The sequence below is a fragment of the Cercospora kikuchii genome (assembly GCF_019650295.1).
Source record: "Cercospora kikuchii DNA, contig_00002, whole genome shotgun sequence".
NCBI lineage: Eukaryota > Fungi > Ascomycota > Dothideomycetes > Mycosphaerellales > Mycosphaerellaceae > Cercospora > Cercospora kikuchii.
The window spans coordinates 2635086-2652850 of NW_025408583.1; the positions used below are offsets into that span (position 1 = coordinate 2635086).

Consider the following 17765-nt stretch of genomic DNA (forward strand, 5'->3'; position numbering starts at 1 on the left):
CAGTCTGGGTGTTTTGCTTTCTGGGGCGCGATTCCGCGCTTACGCGGCATACGACATCTTATTGGAGCATAAGGAGGAAGGAAAGAGTTACGAGGCTGGAGCATCGTTTTTGATAAACTGCGAAAGCTAGCGCGAGATACCCCATCATGTTTTTTTGTTTTAGAAAAGTCGTCAAAATCAACGTCAGGATTTACTTCCCATGCATGCTATCTTGTTACTTGTCACCGTCTGCTATGAGTGGGGTAAGTGATCGAGCCGACTACTGTGTTTATGCTGTCGCTCCAACCTCAATTTGGCTAGGAGCGGAAGTGCTGCCATGGCTTCGCGAAATATCATCATTAACACGTTCAGCTGTGTCGCAACCTTCTGCATCGACATGGGCATCTGTGGTCTTCTTGTGCTCCCTCTCTGCAGCTTCTCGTATTTGAGCCTCACGCCGACGCCTCTCTTGTGACTCGGGAAGTTCTTCCACATGAGCCATGTCTTGCTTGGTGCCTTCTGCATTGCCTGTGCCGATTGGTGCCCCTTTCTCCTCCGAGATGAAATGAACACTGCGCCACCTAACACAAAAAGGTATGAATGTTAGTCTTCCCATCATGAAGCTCCATCCACCCTGCTCTAAGATAACAAAATAGTAAGAATTGACGGGAAAGGTTCCACTTACTCAGTATTCGCCCATCCCGTCCCGGAGAACAGATCGTGCTCGCTCCAGTTCTCCGTGAAGAAGTGCAGAAATCTAGGGTATTGTATATCAGCTATCACAAGTCGCCACAACAGCAACTCGGAAACAGACAACCTCTTACCCTCCATGCGTCACAACAACAATATTCTTCTCCGGCCGGTCCCTCAACCAAACCCTAACCTGCCTTGCCCTTGTCTGTACAGCCTCAACATCAGGGGCCCATCTCCCCCTCTTACACTCCCAATTTGGCGTCACATGATCCAAATTGACTGGTTGATTGCGAAACTCCTCTTCCAGCACCTCTTTCGAAGATCCCGTGTCGCAAGGTAGATTGCTCGTCTCTTGCAATTCAGGTAGACACAGGACTCGGAGATTATTGTCTCGTAGAACGTCTTCGAAGGCGATCAGAGCTGTCTGAATAGTTCGTTTGAGAGGAGAAGCAACGATCAGATCGATATGTTGGGCTTTCGGGAATAAGGCTTTCAGTTGGCTGCATTGTTCTTTCCCGAGATCGGTCAGGCATGGATCGACGAGGTAGTGGTTGTTGACGTGGACATTGTGCTGAGCTTGAGCGTGGCGGACGAGGTGGAGGGTGGGTGGCATTGGAATAGAATTGATTCGTAGAGTGATTGGGCCGGAGGAAATTTTGTGTCGATGGAAGACTAATGTGGTAGTTGCGAGGTTTGCGTTTGCTGGGAGGAAACGGCGAAGATCGATCAAATGCTAAGTGGGACAGCTGTGAAGAGTGAGAGCAGGTGGGATGCTATGTTGACTATTGGGCCTGCCAGTGTAGCATAAAGTGCGGCTTGCTTGCCTCTATCTCGTTCGCCACATTGGACAGTGCGACTTTGTGCCATAGTATTGGATTTCGATGTCAGAGGTACACACCCAACCGATCGATTGCTGACCACCATTTTTGGTGTGAAATTCTCGGCTACAGTAACGAGTAATATAGACTTTATCAGCAAGAATAATGCGCGCAGGTGCACTTCATTTGAAGGTAACAACCTTGTATTGGATGCAAGCACGCATGCACGTATCGTTCGTGGGTATCTCGGAGCGCCGTATCGATGCAAGTGCGGAACGCTATCACAAAGAAACATGCCTTGACCACACTCATTCTCCCTCCCCGTCTGCTGCGTGCGCTGCGTGCAGTGGGCTGCAAGATTTGTTCTCGTGCTGCGTACGAATCGCTGCAGCACGCGTCCTCTGCACGCCAACTGGACTCGCAGAGCCTGCGTGTCTCGAACGCAGTGTGGCGCGTTGAGCATCGCTGGACAGGTCTGGAGTCGATGATCTTGATGGAGTTTGATGATAGACTGACTGGGAGACGGGCGATCTGCCAGAGCTGTAGTCAAGTGGCGGCTCTATTCTTGGTCGGTCAAAGTTCAGCGGTGAGATGCGATTGCTGTACTCGTAGTCCTCATCATAAGCGAGCTCGGTAGGAGTGTTCCCTGGCCCAGGCGAGCTCCTTAAAGACATGGGAGATCCGCCAGCACCACGAATGTACTCTTCGCCGCGTCGCTTGATAGGCGACTCGTCATACGGGTCGAATCCCACTCGCTGGATGGCAGCATGCCTCACCTGCTGGCGGTGTTGCTTGTCTGCGCCAGCGCCGGCAGTGGCACTGTCCTCGAGGAAGAAATTCAGCAATTCATCCTCTATTGCCAGATGCGATTCCTGCCGGAACTGCTGCAGTGCCGAAAGTTTCATGAGCATTTCCAGCAAAGACAGTGTCGTTTTGATTGGAGGCCCGGAGCGTCTGCCGGGGGAGAACGCCAACGTAGACGATTGTGCTTTGACAGGTGTGCCATTGCGCGACGAGCTGACGTTGAGATGAGCTAAGGCGCTAGACAACCCGGGATCAAAGGACGCAGAGCGACTAGACTGTGGTCGTGCATCATCCTCGTCCTCGCTGCCAGAATCATGCTCCTCGGAGTAGACCTGTAGGGCCATCCACTCAGGGTCGTACGACGGCGGCAATCTCCATGAACGCGCTCCGGTGCCATCATCGATGCTCGGTGTCGACTCCACGATCGGAGTAGACTCGCGTTCGATCTGTGCGTCAATGTGGCTTTGATCATTCTCGTCCTCCGACTCGCTGTCAACGCTGGGAGTGCGTGATCGCGATGGCTTCATCATGCGCCTCGGGGGCTCGGCATGTACATCGCGCTTCAAGAGCAGACATGGGTAGTTGACCTCATCTTCTCCGGTGATGTCTAGAATTTTGCCAGTGTCGGCATAGAAGATCTGCGCATACGTTAGCAAGATGGCATCCGACTGACCGCTTCAATCTCACCTTCGAAATTTCGTGAATTGGAACGATGTCGCGAATGCCCGCTTCAGGGACACCGTCAAAAGGCCCAGGCTTGGGATCGCCGTCTTCGTAGGTGCGCAATCGAGTATCATCGAGGTCTTCTACAAGTGAGAGCTGGTATGCGAACTCACTAGCTTTAGCTTCAGCAGGAATCGAGCTGTCCTTGGACGTGCTCGTGCGGTTGACTTCACCTGGCAAAGCATACAGATCATCAAGTGGCACGCGCCACAATTTGACGTGCGTCTTGTGGAGAACTTCTTGCCAGGTCGTCTCCCGACCTGCGTCTCGGTGGCTGTGTCCAGCAAAGAGCATGTACAATGTCACCACATACGTTGGGCCCACTTGGTGACGTGCCGTTGGGCTCTTGGTGAAGCGCGTGTCGGCTTGGGTCAGAAACGTTGATGCCTGCAGAAGGCGGGATGGGCTGATGGTGCCCGACAGTTTCGTACTCAGATTGACGCCGCTCGTGACAATAGCCAGGTTGATCAAAGGCACGGCGTCCTCGATCCTGGCGAGCAAGAGCTTGATCTGGGCAATGATGGCCACGAGTTCGTGGTTCGCCTCTTCGCGGGCGGCGCCTTTGCAGCCACGCTCGTTCAGGTGCTGCTCTTCCTGCGCGGCTCGGTCAAGACGCTGGCCCAGTTTCTGAATGTCATAGCGCAAGGCCTTGCAGAGCGAGAGGGCCGACTCGAGAGACGTGTTGCCGCGCGCCGCAATCAGCTCGATCATGTCGATGGACGGGGCGATCACGCGGATTTTGCTCTCGAGCCGCAACTGCAACTGCATCAACTCATCGCGCTCGCGACTCTTGGGCGCCTGCTTCAGCAAGCGGCTGCACTCCTTGATGGCATAGCCCGTCGTGATGGTGATGCCCGAGCGGATGGCGTACTGCACGGCCTGCTGCGTGACGCGTTGGAGGAGGAGATCCATGATGGAGCTGCTGCGTGAAGGAGTCACCGACTTGACCTACGGGGATATAGCAGCCGAACAGCGTGCCGGCGATGACGACGTGCTCATGGGCAAACAGCGCAGCGCAACTCGAGCACGGCGCGAGTGCAGACCCGCGTGGTGTCTTGGGCAGAAAGAAAGATTATTGACCGCGCCCAAATAAATATTGAAGGCCCGCGTTGGAGCTCGTGCACCGCCACTTCCAGCCACACACGTCCCACGGCGAAGCACATTTGTGGGAGCCCCGCCGTCAGAATTCTTGTCTCCGTCACACAAGCACCACCACCACCACCTTACCTGCTTCACTTGCACTACGCTTCCCCTTGTGCATTGCTTCGAGACGATCGACTTTCTTCCATTGCGCATCACACACCCTCCGCCCCGACGCCTCCCATCATGGCCAACCCACCAGCCGACTCGTGGGAGGACAGCATGCAGGACGACGACCTCGCCCAACAGACCCAGCAGAACCTGAATCTCGGCCAAGGACAATCAGGACGTGGACCCAATACCTTCGTTCCAGGTGCCGCGAGCTTCACCCCAGGCGCGCAGTCGTTCCAGCCTGGGCAGCAATATCAGCAGTACGGTTACGGGCAGAACTATGGCGGCTACCCGCAGTACGGCGGCCAGCAGGGCTATGGCCAGCAGTACCAGCAATATGGCTACGGCGGCCAACAGAACTTCCAGCAGTACGGCCAGGGCTATCAACAATACCAACAGCCGCAAGGACAGCAGGCTTATGTTCCACCTCAACAACGGCAAGCTCCCATGATCGCAAAGCGTGGCGAAGCTCTTCCTTCTGGAGGCCAGCAGCCTGCTGCCGCTGCAAAGCCCGCAGCAGCGAAGCCTGCAAATGGCACTGCACCTGTCAAGACCCTATCACTGAGTGCCGCGGACACAGGAGCAGCAGCTCCCAAGGTGGAGAAGGCCGCTGGTGGCGCCAAAGTGCTCTCGCTGGGCACACCAGCCGCAGCGCCTGCTGCCGCTGAGAAGCCCGCACCAAAGGAGGCTTCGGCCAAGGCAGCCCCAGAGGCTGGTAACAAGGTGGCAGCAGCCAAAGCCGTCGAAAAGACCGGCGAAGCTGCACCAAGCAGCGGCAACACATCCCCTGTCGCATCGGGACGCTCTTCGCCCTCCCGCGCTGAGACAAAGGCCGAAGCCCGAAGAGTAGAGTTGGCAGCTGAGGAGCAGGCCAAAGAAGTTGACGAGGCTGATCTTCGAGAAATGTATGGTAAAGAGCACGTGAACGTAATTTTCCTGGGACACGTTGATGCCGGCAAAAGCACACTGGGCGGCAGTATCCTATACGCTACAGGAATGGTGGACGAACGGACGATGGACAAGTACAAGAGAGATGCAAAGGACATGGGACGAGAATCTTGGTATCTGTCGTGGGCACTAGATCAAACCAAGGAGGAGCGTGCACAGGGAAAAACTGTCGAGGTCGGCAGAGGATTCTTCGAAACGGAGAAGCGGAGATATTCGATTCTGGATGCACCCGGACACAAGACATTCGTGCCCAACATGGTATCTGGTGCTTCGCAAGCAGATGTGGGTGTGCTGGTCATCTCCGCGCGAAAAGGCGAGTACGAGACTGGTTTCGAACGAGGTGGCCAAACCCGAGAGCACGCTGTGCTGGCCAAGACACAAGGTATCAACAAGCTCGTCATCGCTGTCAACAAGATGGACGATGTCACTGTGCAATGGTCTGAGGAGCGATTCAAGGAATGCATTACCAAGCTCACCACGTTCTTGAAGGGCTTGGGCTACAACCCAAAGACAGACCTGACTTTCTTGCCAGTGTCCGCACAGACTACAGTTGGCATCAAGGATCGAGTGCCGAAGGATATTGCGCCTTGGAACGACCAGCCTTCGCTCCTCGAATTCTTGGACAACATGCAGAGTTTGGAGCGTAAGCTTACAGCGCCTTTCATGATGCCTATCGCAGCCAAGTACCGAGACCTGGGAACCATGATCGAAGGCAAGATTGAAGCAGGAATTCTCAAGAAAGAGAACAAATACTTGATGATGCCAAACCGAGCCGAAATCCAGATCAGCGCACTCTATGGTGAAACCGAAGATGAAATTCCGCATGCGACAAGTGGTGACCAAGTACGACTCCGAATCAAGGGCGTGGAAGAAGAAGACATTGCACCAGGCTTCGTGCTCTGTTCACCGAAGCGTCCCGTGCATTGCGTCAACCAATTTGAGGCGCAGATCAGATTGCTTGAGTTGAAGTCCATCATTTCGGCCGGATTTAACTGCGTCTTGCACGTGCACTCTGCGACAGAAGAAGTCACATTTGCCGCGCTCCTGCACAAGCTTGAACCAAAGACCAACCGCAAATCGAAGAAGCCTCCAGGATTCGCAAAGCAAGGCATGAACATCATTGCTCGACTGCAAGTGACTGGCGGTGCTGGCAGTGTCTGCGTAGAGCGCTTTGAAGACTACCCACAGCTGGGTAGATTCACGCTCAGAGATCAGGGTAACACTATTGCCATTGGCAAGATCACAAAGTTGATCACCGATGCACAAGAGGCTGCGGAGGGAGCCATTGCTTAAGTGAATTTTTCGTTGCTTGTGTTTCCAAAGGATGTGGCGAATGCATCGGTGCGGCATCACATTTTATAGAGTCGGCGAATGTGAAGGATGCCATAACGATCTTGATGATTGGTGACGGGAACGTGTCGTGTAGAGCAGTTGGTAGCTGCCAAAAAGGATCACGCTCTGCGCCATGCATGTGCTAAAGTCGTTCACCATCTACCAGCCTATCTCTGTCATAGGGTCACGTCTGTGCATCTTTTAAGGACGCTTCTTGCCAGCGACGCATGCAGACATGCTTGATCTGCTCCTCTCTAGCGATGGAAGGAATGGTAGGAGCCCTGTATACTTCTCACCTAGACCAAAGCTATGTCGGCATCGTCCGCCTTTCACAACTTGCTCAACACGGCATCTGCACCCGAGACCTGGGCATTGAATTAGCTTGCGGATCGACACTGAACATTCGTTCTCAGAACTTACAGTCACTTTTCCAGGCTTACTCTCCGCGTCAGCAACACTAATCGTCCCATCCTTCTCAATAACCATAACCCATCGACCATTCCTCTCCCCAGCACTCCAACCAAAATTCTTACTGAAAAATGTCTTCGTATCGCTCATGAATAAAACCTTACTATCCTTCGTCGCTCCATTGACCTTTCACAAAATGCAGTCAGGTGAAGCTGCACACGATAGATTGTGATTCGGATTGTCTTACCTTTCCCCAAGCACTCATTACAAATGCATCATTGGACGCGATTACTACGACCAGATCGATTCCTTTGGCTTGTAATTGGTCGATTTTTTGCAGGAAGGGTGGAAGATGGAAGGCCTGGCAGCCTGGAGTGAAAGCGCCAGGGACGGAGACGAGTACGACTTTTTTGCCGGCGAAGTTTGAGGATGCGTCGTAGCTTTGCGGTAAGCCGCAAGCGGTAGGATCAGGATCTGAAGTGGTAGGGTTGAGTAGGAGAGCGATAAGGCAAGCTAGGCTGTGATCAAGAAGTACGAACCAGTTATTGGTACCCAGCTAGAATGGTGTCAGCTTGGCTTTACTTGATAGATGGTCTAAATGAGGCTGTCGTACTCGAATTTGACATTGGGTGGGAACTTGTCGCCTTTTTGCAAAGGCATCTTGGTTGTTCGATTGTCGCAGGGGCGATGACTGCGTGAGAGCGAGCAACAAATGGTTGACTGAGCATACAACAATGTGATATTCGAAATGTCGGCGAAGCTGGGCCGATACAGCCCCGCTGAAACTCGCATCCTCGGCATCACCGGCAGGACTACAAAGCTGATCATGCGAATATGATATCAAGGGAGTGTCAACAGAAAAGCAGCATTTCGAAGCGAGGACACTATTTTCAGGTAGAGGAGTCTGATTTGCGCTATTTCATTGTCTCCAGCTGACCAACTCATATCGTCGACTATCAACCTCGTTCCGCAGAGAAGGTGGATCGCGGAGGCGGCAGGCTCACATCGGTTCCCTGTGTTTCCTCCCTGCGTAATCGCTTGAGCGACTCATCGCAGGGTGGCAGGGGAAACGGTGAGCTGGCTAATGTGTTCACGACAGCCGTCGTGCCTGGCTGCTCGGATTCGCCCAGAGTTGCTTCATGGCTTGACCCAGGTCGACTGTGTTGTGTAGGCATGACTGTACTTATTTGGCTCGCACGTAAGTAATGCATTTGAGCGGATGATGGTGTATCAGCCTGATAAAATCTACCCGCGTCGCGTTCGAGTGCTGCATTGATTGGGTCAAAAGTCTGTTGGAACATGGGATCGAAAGCGCCTGTCATGATATCGGCTCCGTCAACATCGCTGTTTCCCAGTCGCCACTCTGCGATATCCTCGTCCTCGAGATGGTACCCATCTTGCGATTCCTGGACCAAGGTCGATCGGCGGGAGAATCGGGCTGATGCGTGTGGTAGCCCTTCTGGCAAGGTATCACGAGTGCGTTCGTCGATCGTTCCATCAAGCGGGTGGTCAGACTCGCTATCTCCAGAGTCGTCTATGCCAGTTTCATAGTCCTGACTTGCTCGTTTCTTTGGCGAAAGTCCTTTAGCTCTTCTGTGTTTCTCAGGAGTGAAGATGTGCCTTGCGGTCCAAACGCCACGACCGAAGTCTTCCTCGGGTTCATCATGCCGGGTGGTCTGCTCTAGCTCGTGTCCTTCAAAGGAGTCATCCAAGAGGTGGGGAGCATGTTCGGGCTGCGTCGTGGTCTGCAGGTTGATGCTGCGTTCTCGGAGCGGCGAAAGTCGATCTTGATGTGTAGAATTTTTGCCGCTCCTTGAGAGATGGATACTCGAAGGTGTTTGTGACGATGGAATTTCTGTTCTGCGAGGCCTTTGGGGCGTCTTCAACGATGCTGCAGAGCTGGCCGTCGTGGGCCTCGTGCTAGGCACTTCGTCGTCCGATTTGTCAGATGAGCCGAATAGTAAGTCTTGCCGCGATTGCGGAGAGCTAGCTATCGACAATAGGTGTCGGGCATGATCAAAGGTCGCTTGTGAAGGCGTCTTCCCTCTGCTGAGATGGTCCACTGAAGGGAAATGCTTCCTTTCGGACTGGTGCAACTTCGTTTCAGGCTTCATTGCCGCTGAGCTTTCGCGTTCTTGTTGATGCATCTCGCCACGCTCATCGTTGCTCTCCGGCGACACGTCCAGATCGGCAGGCTCAGTAGAATCAGGCCGCACGAAGTCTCGCCAATTTTGCGTAACAGTGGTCTGCTTCAATGTCTTATCGTACATCTTTCGCCGTTTCTTAGGCGGCATGTCGAAGTTGTCATTGTAGTCGCTCGCTTCTTCATCACTGAAGTTGGAAGAGTCCTTCGCGCTGGGTTGCGGTGTAGATTGGACGAAGTCAATCTGCGTGAGAGTGGACTGATCGTGCAGCGAAGATGCTGACACTCGTGGCCGCCGTGGACGGATCGATGTTCTGCGTGGCAAGAACTTCTGTTGCCGCGGTGCGCGTGCAATGCGGACGTGTTTGCTCACGGGCATTCCGTGCGGCGGGCTGTGAAGGTCGAGCTCTTTGCAGGTCGTGCCTACCTACAGTCGATTGGTGGGATCGAGTGATTCGGTGACTCGTTGATCCTGTGATGATTCCGTTGATTCTGATGATTTTGGGGCGATTCGGACTGATTCGCGCGGCAGGCGGTGGACGCGTCGGGATGCAACGCAAATGACGCGTTTCTTTGATGACGGTCACGTGTCCCCATCAAATCTCGTCGGTCGTTCATCCCTGGTCGTGGTCTTCTCTGCCTCAACTCAACATTGACAGCACAACTCACGAAAATGACGGCGTCAATAGATGCGCATGCCAGGCCTCCGGAGTCTATGCGTGAGACGTATAAGAGATACCAAAAAGCGACTACGGAGGCAGTGTTGAGCCAGTCGGATCTCATCCAATTTGGCAAGGAAGGAGATCGCTGCGTTGCCGCAAGTCCAAAGCACGATGTAGGCCTTCCAGCCGACCTCAGCGGAGCATTTGCTAGATTTATGGACCTCGAACCTGGGCCATGTACCTCTGCAGATTCTGCAAGCAGTGGCAGAGTCTACGAAGTCCCTGGCGTACCAGGTAAGACCAACTTGAGCGGGCCAGCACACGACTCGTACTTCTTCTGAACGAGGTAGGTCTGTATATATATCCATCGCTACTCTCATCTGCAGTGCAGCTTGAATTGCTTGAAAGACTACTGCATCGGGATGTATCAGATCCACGTCACAGCTCGAATGTGCATCGCTTCCACCGCGTAGAGTACCCTCTATCGGAACGCACAGAATCGTCGGCCTCTTTCTTCTCTCCAGCTGCGGCTAGCACAATGTTTGAGCCTCTTGATCCTGCTGTTCACAAGCCGTTCGGTGTTCAGCAGTTCTGGAACAAAAAGCTCCGCTGGATCACACTTGGTGGCCAATACGACTGGACGGAAAAGCAATATCCGTCTGGAGATCCACCCGAATTCCCTGCCGATATCAAGAAGCTGGTGGAAGACCTATTCCCGATGAAAGCGGAAGCGGCTATTCTGAACCTGTACTCGCCAGGCGACACGCTGAGCCTGCATCGAGATGTCAGCGAGGAAAGCAATCAACCCTTGGTCAGTATCTCCATCGGCTGTGACGCCATTTTCATTGCTGGTCTCGAGGAGAAGGATGTATCCGGCGGGAACTGCTCTACCGCTGCCATTCGTCTGCGGTCGGGCGATGCCGTGCTTATGAGCGGTCCAAGCAGATACGCGTGGCACGGAGTGCCGAAGGTGAGTTAGCATGCATGATCAGGAGACACCGCGCTGGCTATGTTGGCGCTGTACGAAGATGTGCCGCTGAACGAGACTTGGTGGTGAACCGATGCGATGCATTAATAATGTACGCTAACTAAGACTTGCCTCTCAGGTGCTTCCAAATACCTGCCCAGAATGGTTGGAATCATGGCCTGCTGCGGAGAAAGCGCCGCAATATCAAGCATGGAAGGACTGGATGGGGGGCAAACGGATCAACCTCAACGTCCGACAAATGTTTGACTGACTCTGCTGGACTCTGTCGAGCACGATCAGACTTCCACGATACAGACCACGTTCTCTATATCGCGGACTTACCAACGGCATTGTCTTAGCGCGCTTGTGTTTGTGCAATAGTACCTGGTCGGCACGTGGCGGGCCGCGGGTCTTGACGAGCATGCTGCATAACAAGCAACGTCACCCCTCGTTTCTAGGAGAAGCGACGCATTTCGTGGACTGCGCGATTGCATTTAATTCAACGGAAAGGCATGCCCAATGTCCCACTCAGCAGCTCGGTCATCACCATTTCTCGCGGATCCACTGCCGAAACTCTGTTTGTTCATTAACTGGCTGACACGACTTGCGCAACTCGTATCCTCGATGTCAGGCAACGGAATTCCACGCTCTTGGTGCATTCTACGAATCAATCAAATCAGGATATGCCGGACCCAACAACATATGGGTCAGTCTACTAGTACCCCGCCACGAGAGGGGAGCTGCTAGCTATCCTCGGGCAAATCGGAGGACGATCAGCCATGGCAATAAGTACCAAGTTTCGCATTGTTATTGTACACAGCATCCCCGTTTGATGCGATTCTGACACCAAACAAGATACAAGAGCATTGAATTCACCATGGCTCCATTCAAACTGCAAAACCCATCGAACAGAGAGCTTTTGGGCGGTGACCTGCTAGCTCAAGCCCTCCGCCACCTTGGTACTGATGTAGCATTTGGTTTACATGGTGGGCACTTGGATGCTTTCCTAGTTGGAGCGCACGAGGTTGGCATCCGCCTAATTGACACACGGCACGAAACCACGGCAGTGCAGGCGGCTGAAGGATATGCCAAAATTTCTGGCAAAGTCGGCGTATGCTTTGTGACTGCGAACAGCGGGTGCGCAGACATCGCGAACGATGGTTCTATAAGGTCTAATTCGAGTATAGCTTCTCCAATGGACTCCCGGGCCTTGCTACTGCCTTTGCTGATCGCTCCCCGATTTTCTGTGTCACTTCCAGTCCACCCTTGCAAGACAGCGAAACGAACGCCTTGCAAGGCTTTCACGATCAGGTGGTTGTAAGTGGACCTTTCGACGCACGCGGTTGTGCTATTATCTACTTCGTTCCGCTGGCTGCTGTGTCCACACTCACTGATCATTGCTCCAGGTGGCCAAGCCTATCACGAAGTTTGCACACAGAGTCACAAATGTGGAAGAGATCCCTAGAATCGTTGCTTATGCTTTCAGAGCCGCAAGTAAGAAATGAGCTCCGAACTTGTTTCATGCGCAAGCACTTCTGATCGCGACCATGACAGATACCGGTATCAAGGGACCAGTCCTGATCGATTTCCCTATCGATGTTCTGTTTTCACCTCCACAAGCACATCGTATTGCCTATGGTGCCGTGGAAGTGGCTCCAGCTTCTCCTCCAGCGCCTGATCCGGCAGCTCTTGATAACCTCTTGACAGCATGGAAAGCAGCCAAACGACCTGTCATTATCAACGGAACAGGCGCCAGAGGTATTGCGAAGGGCCTCCAGGCGCTTGCAGAAACCACGAACACTCCAGTGTTCTATTGTAAGTTCTTCTAGCAGCCATGTTAAAAAAAGCAAAAACATTGATCATGTATCCCAACAGCGAATAAGCTCAGCACGCCCATTCCTCACGGCCATGAGCTTCGAGGCGGACCAGCCATGAATTTGGCGGCGTTCGCTGGCAGTGCTGAACATGCAGATTTTGTGCTACTTCTAGCCGCACGTACAGGCTTCCTTCTTGGTGGTCGAAGTGGTGCAATTATTCCAAATGGCGTCACGCTAGCACAGATTGACCTGTGGGTGCTACCAAATTTGTCATGTGATTCGTTCTTGAGAAGAACAGAAATGCTAACTCATCTTGATTTCTAGCGATGGAGGTGAAATCGGCAAATCGCATGCAGTCGACATCGGCATCATTTCTGATGTCGGCTTGTTCTGCGATGCATTTGTTGCGAAAGCCTCTTCTGCTAACTTTCCCCGCAATGAAGATTGGATCAAGAAATGCTTTGCATTGAACAACTCTCCATCACCATTCGAGAAGGATGAAAAGGTCATGCCTGATGGCCAATTGCATGTAAGTCCAGAACCGCAAGCTGTGCGATCCCCCGTGGACGATAACCTGATCATGACAGCCTTATCACGCATTACATCAAGTCATGACGAATCTACCAAAAGATTCCATCATCATGTTCGACGGAGGCGAGGCCGGTCAGTGGGCCGCGATGACTGCAGAGCTCTCCCAACCTCACGTGGTCATGAACTCTACCGGCTACTTGGGCTTTTTGGGTAATGGTTGGGGTTATGCCCTTGGAGCCGCCGTTGCAGACCCATCCAGGTACGGTCGCCTATCTGCCCCCAAACCTTGAATATCGACTAACGCGCACCTTCTAACTTATAGACTGATTGTCAACTGCCACGGTGATGGTTCCGCTGGTTTCCACATTCAAGAGCTGGACACATTTGCTCGCTTCAATCTCAATATATTGACCATCATTACAAACAACTACTTCTGGGGTATGGCAAAAATTGTTGTGAAAATCCCCCAGCGCTGTTACTAACTACCACAGGAATGTCCGTCAACGGGCAGGACCTCCTTTACGATAAGACGACACCTGCACGACCAGCTGTACAAATGTCCAAGGCATGCGCCTACGAAGTGGTTGCCCAGGGCTTCAACTGTGCGGGCCAGAAGGTCACAGAATACGACCAAGTCGGCCCAGCGATTCAAAGGCTTTCGAAGGCAGGCCCAGCATTGTTGAATATGATTGTGAGCGTGAAGCCAACGAGCCCTGCGACCTTGTCCATGGTCGGTGCTACAAATGATCCGAACGTAAGTCTCCGCCTCCTCGCTCGACGCATAGGCAGCTACTGACACACGCAGGTGATTGTCGTACCCTATTATGATAACGTGCCTCGGCCGTATTACAAGGATCAACCTACCAATGGTCATTCGTGAACTGCGTAAAATGGGTATCTAGAATAGCATGAGGATGCATAAATATTTCGCCTTTGAAGAAAAGGCAGACGCGAGGGTTTCAACAAGTTTCTCTCTTTTCGCCCTGTAGCTTCTGCTCCACGTGTGGTACTTCACTGTAAAGGCGAGTGCGTCCTATTATGGGAAGCCAGGCAGATTTTAATATCTTCGGAGGTAGGTCAAACTGCGTTTCGACAAGAGAAAGGTACGATTAATGAGCGAATCGTCAATTTCGTTCTTCATGGTTTTGCTATCGTTGGCCCATCTACTGAGATGAGAAGATGATGCCAAAGATTTCTGTCCACATTCGACCCGCTCTTTCATGCAGATATCGAGGCGGGAGATACAGGGACCTGTTTTGCTCTCTCGCGCTCGCAGAATCCCAGTGAAGGGGTCTGACGCTAGACTCGGCACCATGGAAAAGACTGCTTCGTGTGTGAGCGCGATGGAGAGAAAGAAGAGAGATGGAGACCAAATTCGTCAGTGTCGTCCTGCGGGTGCACGGATCTCCCGCGGCTTCCCGCTTTTTGCACTTGTCACCACACCAGACCAATTCCTCTCTGTTCTGTTCCTACACTTCAACACCACCATGTGAACCACCGACCATCACGATGCAGACCGATTCACTCGCAAACTCCGAATGGGATGTGGTAATTGAAGGCACCGGGTTGCCGCAGTCGCTCCTCGCGCTGTACGTGCCCTCAGCTCGCGCACGCTTTGGCTCAGTCTGACTGACGCGCGAAGCTGGGGTGAAGAGCACTGTCACGTTCGGGCAAGAAAATCCTTCACATCGACCGCAACAGTTACTACGGTGGTAACGAAGCTTCATTCGGACTCACCGATGCCGAAGAGTGGGCAGCAAAGCATGGCGGGCCCGCAACCGTCGACTCGAGCTTCAGCCATGCCTCCGTGAACAGGCCACAGAGCACTGGCGAGACCCAGCTGGCGAGACCGAGAGCGTACGAGCTCTCCCTCGCACCTCAGCTGCTGTACAGTCGCAGCTCGTTGCTTGACGTCGTGGTGTCGTCCCAGATTCACAACCAGCTTGATTTTCAAGCGGTCGGCTCGTGGTTTGTGATCGACCCGAGCACAAACGCCCTTGCTGCAGTACCGGGAAGTCGAGAAGATATTTTCAGGGACGATAAGATTGATATGCGAGCCAAGCGCTCATTGATGAAACTGCTTCGGTCGTTGAATTCAGAAGATCCAGGCGAAGAGCTGGGAAGACAGTCCGGCTTGGCTTTCACGAATCACCTCCAACAGCAATTTGGACTTCCACCGGCATTGCACTCGCCAGTGCTGGCGCTCAGTATGAGCGTGTATCCACCACAGGACACCACAGTGGAGTACGCGATGCCCAGAGTCATTCGTCACTTGCGCAGCGTCGGCGTGCATGCCCCCAGCTGTCCAGCATTACTGCAAAGGTACGGCGGGCTGGCAGAGATCATACAGGTCGCATGCAGAGCGAATGCCGTAGGTGGGGGTGTCTACGTGCTAGGTACTGGAGTCTCTAACATTCAGCCTGCGCCTGCTCACGACGATAAGCTGAACATTGAGCTCGACAATGGCGATCATATATCAACACGCTGGCATGTTGGCGAGGGAAGTTCAGACACCGCTCTTGAAGAGGATCAACGCCGCGTGGTGTCGAAGAGCATTTCCGTCGTGGGCTCGTCGTTGAGCGCATTGTTCAGGCCCCTTGCGGCGGGTGCTGTAATACCCGCCGGCGCTATTGTCATGATAGCAGGGGACAGCGACGCAGATCCTCCTGTCTTCATTGTAGCTCATTCGAGCGACTCTGGCGAATGCCCAAGTGGTCAAAGTACGTCCTCCCCTTTCATTCAAAACCCCCAACATGATGATCCAACCTACGAATACTTATCTACATTGCCTGAATTGCATTGAAGAACAAAATCTCTGACAACCTGAAATCAACACCCCAATTTCCCGTCTTGCTGCTTGCGCTACTAGCGGACCACTGGCTGACCAGAAGCTTCAGGTATTCTCTATGCATCTGTAGCTTGCGAACAGCAGGCAGGTTTCGCGCGTCTAGAGCGGGCGATTGGCACCTTGTTGGAAAGCTTGCCAAACGATGGAAAAGGCAAAATCCTGTGGTCTTTGAAGTATCAGCAAACCTACACGTCTCCTCAGAGTGACATTCAGCAGAACGGTCGCATGATTCGTGTGCCCCAATTATCCCCTGATCTCGTCCTGGAGGATGGCGTTGTAGAAAACGTGAGGGCGGCGTGGAAGCAGATCGTCGGAGAGGGGGATTTTGACAGTTTCATGCGATTTGAAGCGAGAGAAGACAGCATGGATGATGATGAAGGAGCAGACGAAGAAAGACAGCATTAGTCTATGAGTAAATCAATGACAGAACCACCAGCTCAATGCATTCCCTCACCTGTACTGCAAATGAATGATTATGATGTGCACAGCACGCGTTGCACACGGATGCTCCCGCACTTGGCATTTTTGACCACTCGCAACTCGATGGGGACCGCTTCTCTCACGTTCTCTGCCCACCCTTCCGGCGCTTGGACCCATCAGCGCAACTATACCATGCCTGGACGAAAGGAAGACGTGGAACCGCATCGCGCGGAAATCGAGGATTTGACCCTCAATGGCCACAACTGCGAGCAGATCGCTGCCGCGCTGAGGGCGAAAGGACTTGAGATATCCGCAAAGACCATCAGCCGCTATCGTGTATCCTGGGGCATTCGAAAGCGTGCTGAGCCAAAGACTAAAGGGCGGACATGTAAGCAATCGAGACGACGGCGCTGCTGGGGAATAAGCTGACACAGGACTTACAGTTCCCAACCGCAAGAGGTTCTCGACAGGACCGACCAAGCAGTAAGTGTCATTTGGAGAAATGTTCTAGCGAACGGCACGCCTGTACGGCCCTGGAACCTACTGACATTCACTTCTGGCAGCGAGCAACAGGAAGCTCGCAAAGCGGAGATCCTATCGAGGCACGAGCGCGGAGAGACAGCTGAACAGATTGCTGCTGCATTACAAGCGCAAGGCGCAGAGTTGCGCAGTGGGCCGTCCACAATTACACGGCTTCTAACAACATGGTCTGTCATACCGTCGTCCGTCACCTCACGAATGCCACTGGCTGACCTGAAATAGGGGGCTCATTCCTTACGATAAAGCGAGAGCGCGTGGAAAGCACTCCGTGGCGCAAGTTGCCAAACGTGCTGAACGCGTTACCACCCCAAAACCTCGAAAGCCACGCGCACCAAAGCAGATCGCGGTGCCATCAAACCCTGCCGAGGTTGTCCATTACCCATCGGAGTGTGCTTTTGGGCCGAAGAAACGAGCGACCGGTACTGCATCTATCTCGGACAGCAACTTCAACATCGACCCCTCATTCGACACTGGCCCGCTTCCTGATGCAGACGATGATGGGGAAGATTTCCCGCAGACAGCGCAGCAAGACCCACCCTCGATGAATGTCGCTGCAGAACTCATGTCGGCTGAAATGCTTGTGGACTTAGCGACTTCTACCCTGGCGGCCGCCAATAGAGTCAAAGATCTTTATGTTGCGCGACAGGCGGGGCATCCTCTTCCTGGCACATCAAACGTCCCGACAGACGATGACATCGCCATGGCGAAACAGAAGGTCAGAGAAGCTGCTGCTGTCATGCACGACCTCGCAGTACCAAATATCACGTAGCGAGGGGCGGACGCGAGTTGCCACTGAGGCCTGGCCGACAGAGCAAAGGCGCTGCTCGATGGCTGCCCGATGAAAGCATTCTTGGATTGGCAAAATTCAATTCATGAGTGAA

The 17765-nt window shown here is 53.2% G+C and overlaps 9 protein-coding genes across 9 annotated transcripts; 5 read left to right on the top strand and 4 right to left on the bottom strand.

Annotated features, from left to right (window-relative positions):
* Positions 1-268: 268 nt before the first annotated feature.
* Positions 269-1285, bottom strand: CKM354_000326500 (uncharacterized protein; the record flags this gene model as incomplete). Its single annotated transcript, XM_044798455.1, has 3 exons — positions 269-560; positions 665-736; positions 804-1285. The coding sequence occupies 3 exons, from the start codon at positions 1283-1285 to the stop codon at positions 269-271; spliced, it is 846 nt and encodes a 281-aa protein (XP_044654390.1).
* Positions 1286-1798: 513 nt separating this feature from the next.
* Positions 1799-3929, bottom strand: CKM354_000326600 (uncharacterized protein; the record flags this gene model as incomplete). The annotated part of the gene is made up of 2 exons (XM_044798456.1): positions 1799-2932; positions 2982-3929. 2 exons carry the CDS (start codon positions 3927-3929, stop codon positions 1799-1801), a joined length of 2082 nt encoding a protein of 693 aa, XP_044654391.1.
* Positions 3930-4343: 414 nt separating this feature from the next.
* CKM354_000326700 (translation termination factor GTPase eRF3) lies at positions 4344-6509 on the top strand (the record flags this gene model as incomplete). The annotated part of the gene is made up of 1 exon (XM_044798457.1): positions 4344-6509. The coding sequence occupies one exon, from the start codon at positions 4344-4346 to the stop codon at positions 6507-6509; it is 2166 nt and encodes a 721-aa protein (XP_044654392.1).
* Positions 6510-6877: 368 nt separating this feature from the next.
* Positions 6878-7616, bottom strand: CKM354_000326800 (uncharacterized protein; the record flags this gene model as incomplete). The annotated part of the gene is made up of 5 exons (XM_044798458.1): positions 6878-6913; positions 6969-7142; positions 7204-7430; positions 7496-7512; positions 7570-7616. 5 exons carry the CDS (start codon positions 7614-7616, stop codon positions 6878-6880), a joined length of 501 nt encoding a protein of 166 aa, XP_044654393.1.
* Positions 7617-7912: 296 nt separating this feature from the next.
* CKM354_000326900 (uncharacterized protein) lies at positions 7913-9478 on the bottom strand (the record flags this gene model as incomplete). The annotated part of the gene is made up of 1 exon (XM_044798459.1): positions 7913-9478. One exon carries the CDS (start codon positions 9476-9478, stop codon positions 7913-7915), a length of 1566 nt encoding a protein of 521 aa, XP_044654394.1.
* Positions 9479-9772: 294 nt separating this feature from the next.
* CKM354_000327000 (uncharacterized protein) lies at positions 9773-10999 on the top strand (the record flags this gene model as incomplete). The annotated part of the gene is made up of 3 exons (XM_044798460.1): positions 9773-10055; positions 10112-10731; positions 10868-10999. The coding sequence occupies 3 exons, from the start codon at positions 9773-9775 to the stop codon at positions 10997-10999; spliced, it is 1035 nt and encodes a 344-aa protein (XP_044654395.1).
* A 606-nt stretch (positions 11000-11605) lies between these two features.
* CKM354_000327100 (uncharacterized protein) lies at positions 11606-13956 on the top strand (the record flags this gene model as incomplete). The annotated part of the gene is made up of 10 exons (XM_044798461.1): positions 11606-11865; positions 11916-12045; positions 12135-12222; positions 12283-12543; positions 12604-12796; positions 12870-13074; positions 13133-13335; positions 13399-13514; positions 13568-13830; positions 13882-13956. 10 exons carry the CDS (start codon positions 11606-11608, stop codon positions 13954-13956), a joined length of 1794 nt encoding a protein of 597 aa, XP_044654396.1.
* A 629-nt stretch (positions 13957-14585) lies between these two features.
* CKM354_000327200 (uncharacterized protein) lies at positions 14586-16329 on the top strand (the record flags this gene model as incomplete). The annotated part of the gene is made up of 3 exons (XM_044798462.1): positions 14586-14665; positions 14730-15796; positions 15974-16329. The coding sequence occupies 3 exons, from the start codon at positions 14586-14588 to the stop codon at positions 16327-16329; spliced, it is 1503 nt and encodes a 500-aa protein (XP_044654397.1).
* Positions 16330-16467: 138 nt separating this feature from the next.
* CKM354_000327300 (uncharacterized protein) lies at positions 16468-17653 on the top strand (the record flags this gene model as incomplete). Its single annotated transcript, XM_044798463.1, has 4 exons — positions 16468-16732; positions 16788-16827; positions 16908-17051; positions 17107-17653. 4 exons carry the CDS (start codon positions 16468-16470, stop codon positions 17651-17653), a joined length of 996 nt encoding a protein of 331 aa, XP_044654398.1.
* Positions 17654-17765: the final 112 nt, after the last annotated feature.